The following is a 1596-nucleotide window of genomic DNA, read 5'->3' as shown; positions in this document are numbered from 1 at the left end:
CCGACATTGAGTGGGCGCAGCAGTACGCGGGGGCCATCATGTACCCCAGCAAGGCCACCGAGAAGTGGGTGCCGCCGCCCTGGAACGGTGAGGGGACAGCGGGGACACTCTGGGAGAAGGTGGGGAGGGGGCTCTGGGGAGCCCTGAGGGCTTTGGGGGGCCCTGAGCAGGGAGGACGAGGCCTTTGGGAGGGTGTCGGGTGCTTTGGGGGGCCCAGGAGCGGTCCCGAGGCCTTTAGGGGGGCTCTTGGTGTGCGCTGAGGTCTTTGGGAGGTCCAGGAGGGGTCTCAGGGGCTTTGGGATGGTCCTGGAGGGGTCCTGAGATTCTGAGTGGGGTTTAAGGATGGCTTTTGGGGGTAGTGGGGCGGTTTGGAGGTCACTCAGGGCACTTTGGGGTCCCTCAGGGCACTCAGGATCCCCACAGACCCTCAGCGGGTGCCGCTCCCTCCCTGTCCCCAACATTTGGGGGGCTCTGTGCCCTCCCTGGGGGAGCTGTCCCCGTGTCCCTGTGCCCTCCCTGTGTCCCCGTCCTGTGTCCCTGACCCCGGCACTGTCCCCTGTCCCCAGACAAGGACCCGGTGGCCCACAAGAAGGTTTCCAGCCTGACCATCAACTTCGGGCCGCAGCACCCGGCGGCGCACGGGGTCCTGCGGCTGGTGCTGGAGCTGAGCGGGGAGACGGTGAAACGCTGCGACCCGCACGTGGGGCTGCTGCACCGCGGCACCGAGAAACTCATCGAGTACAAGACCTACCTGCAGGTGATCTGAGATCCCCAATTCCAGGGGATCCCTAATTCCCTGAGATCCCATTGCCCTGAGATCCTGAGATCCCTGTCCCATGGTGTCCCCACATGGGGCTGCTGCACTGCAGCACCGAGAAACTCATCGAGTACAAGACCTCCCTGCAGGTGATCCCAGGATGCCAATTTCCATGGGATCCCTGTGCCTGAGATCCCTGAGATCCCCGTCTCTGGGATCCCCAATTCCATGGGATCCCTGAGATCCCATTGCCCTGAGATCCCCCTTCCCATGGGCTCTGCTGCACCGCGGCACCGAGGAACCCATTGGGTACAAGACATTCCTGCAGGTGATCCTGAGAGCCGTGGGATCCCCGGTTCCCTGAGATCCCAGTGCTCCCATCACTGCCAGTATTCCCAGCCCTCCCAGTATTCCCAGTGCTCCCAGTATTCCCAGCACTCCCAGTATTCCCAGCCCTCCCAGTATCCCCACTATTCCCAGCCCTCCCAGTATTCCCAGTGCTCCCAGTATTCCCAGCACTCCCAGTATTCCCAGCCCTCCCAGTATCCCCACTATTCCCAGCCCTCCCAGTGCTCCCAGTATCCCCAGTACCGTGGTCCCCGCAGGCCCTGCCCTACTTTGACCGCCTGGACTACGTGTCCATGATGTGCAACGAGCAGGCCTATTCCCTGGCCGTGGAGAAGCTCCTCAACATCCAACCCCCTCCCCGGGCTCAGTGGATCCGAGGTGAGGCTCCCACCAGCAATCCCAGCTCCCTGGCACCCCCAGGGTTTATGGGCTCACCCCCTTTTTTCCCCTTTTCCCCCCGTTTTTTCTCAGTTCTCTTCGCCGAGATCACG

The 1596-nt window shown here is 62.9% G+C and overlaps 1 protein-coding gene across 1 annotated transcript in view; it reads left to right on the top strand.

Moving 5' to 3' along the window:
- Nucleotides 1–1596, top strand: part of NDUFS2 (NADH:ubiquinone oxidoreductase core subunit S2) — an 8091-nt gene that overhangs the window by 311 nt on the left and 6184 nt on the right. Inside the window, 4 exon segments of the mRNA XM_031064712.1 lie at nt 6–87; nt 567–757; nt 1363–1483; nt 1577–1596. The exon segment at nt 1577–1596 is cut by the window's right edge and continues 186 nt beyond it. Coding sequence (XP_030920572.1) covers nt 6–87; nt 567–757; nt 1363–1483; nt 1577–1596 — 414 coding nt within the window.

This window comes from Geospiza fortis, unplaced genomic scaffold, assembly GCF_000277835.1.
Source record: "Geospiza fortis unplaced genomic scaffold, GeoFor_1.0 scaffold439, whole genome shotgun sequence".
NCBI lineage: Eukaryota > Metazoa > Chordata > Aves > Passeriformes > Thraupidae > Geospiza > Geospiza fortis.
The sequence above is the reverse complement of the archived record's forward strand: the minus strand, read 5'-3'. Positions and strand labels throughout refer to the sequence as shown.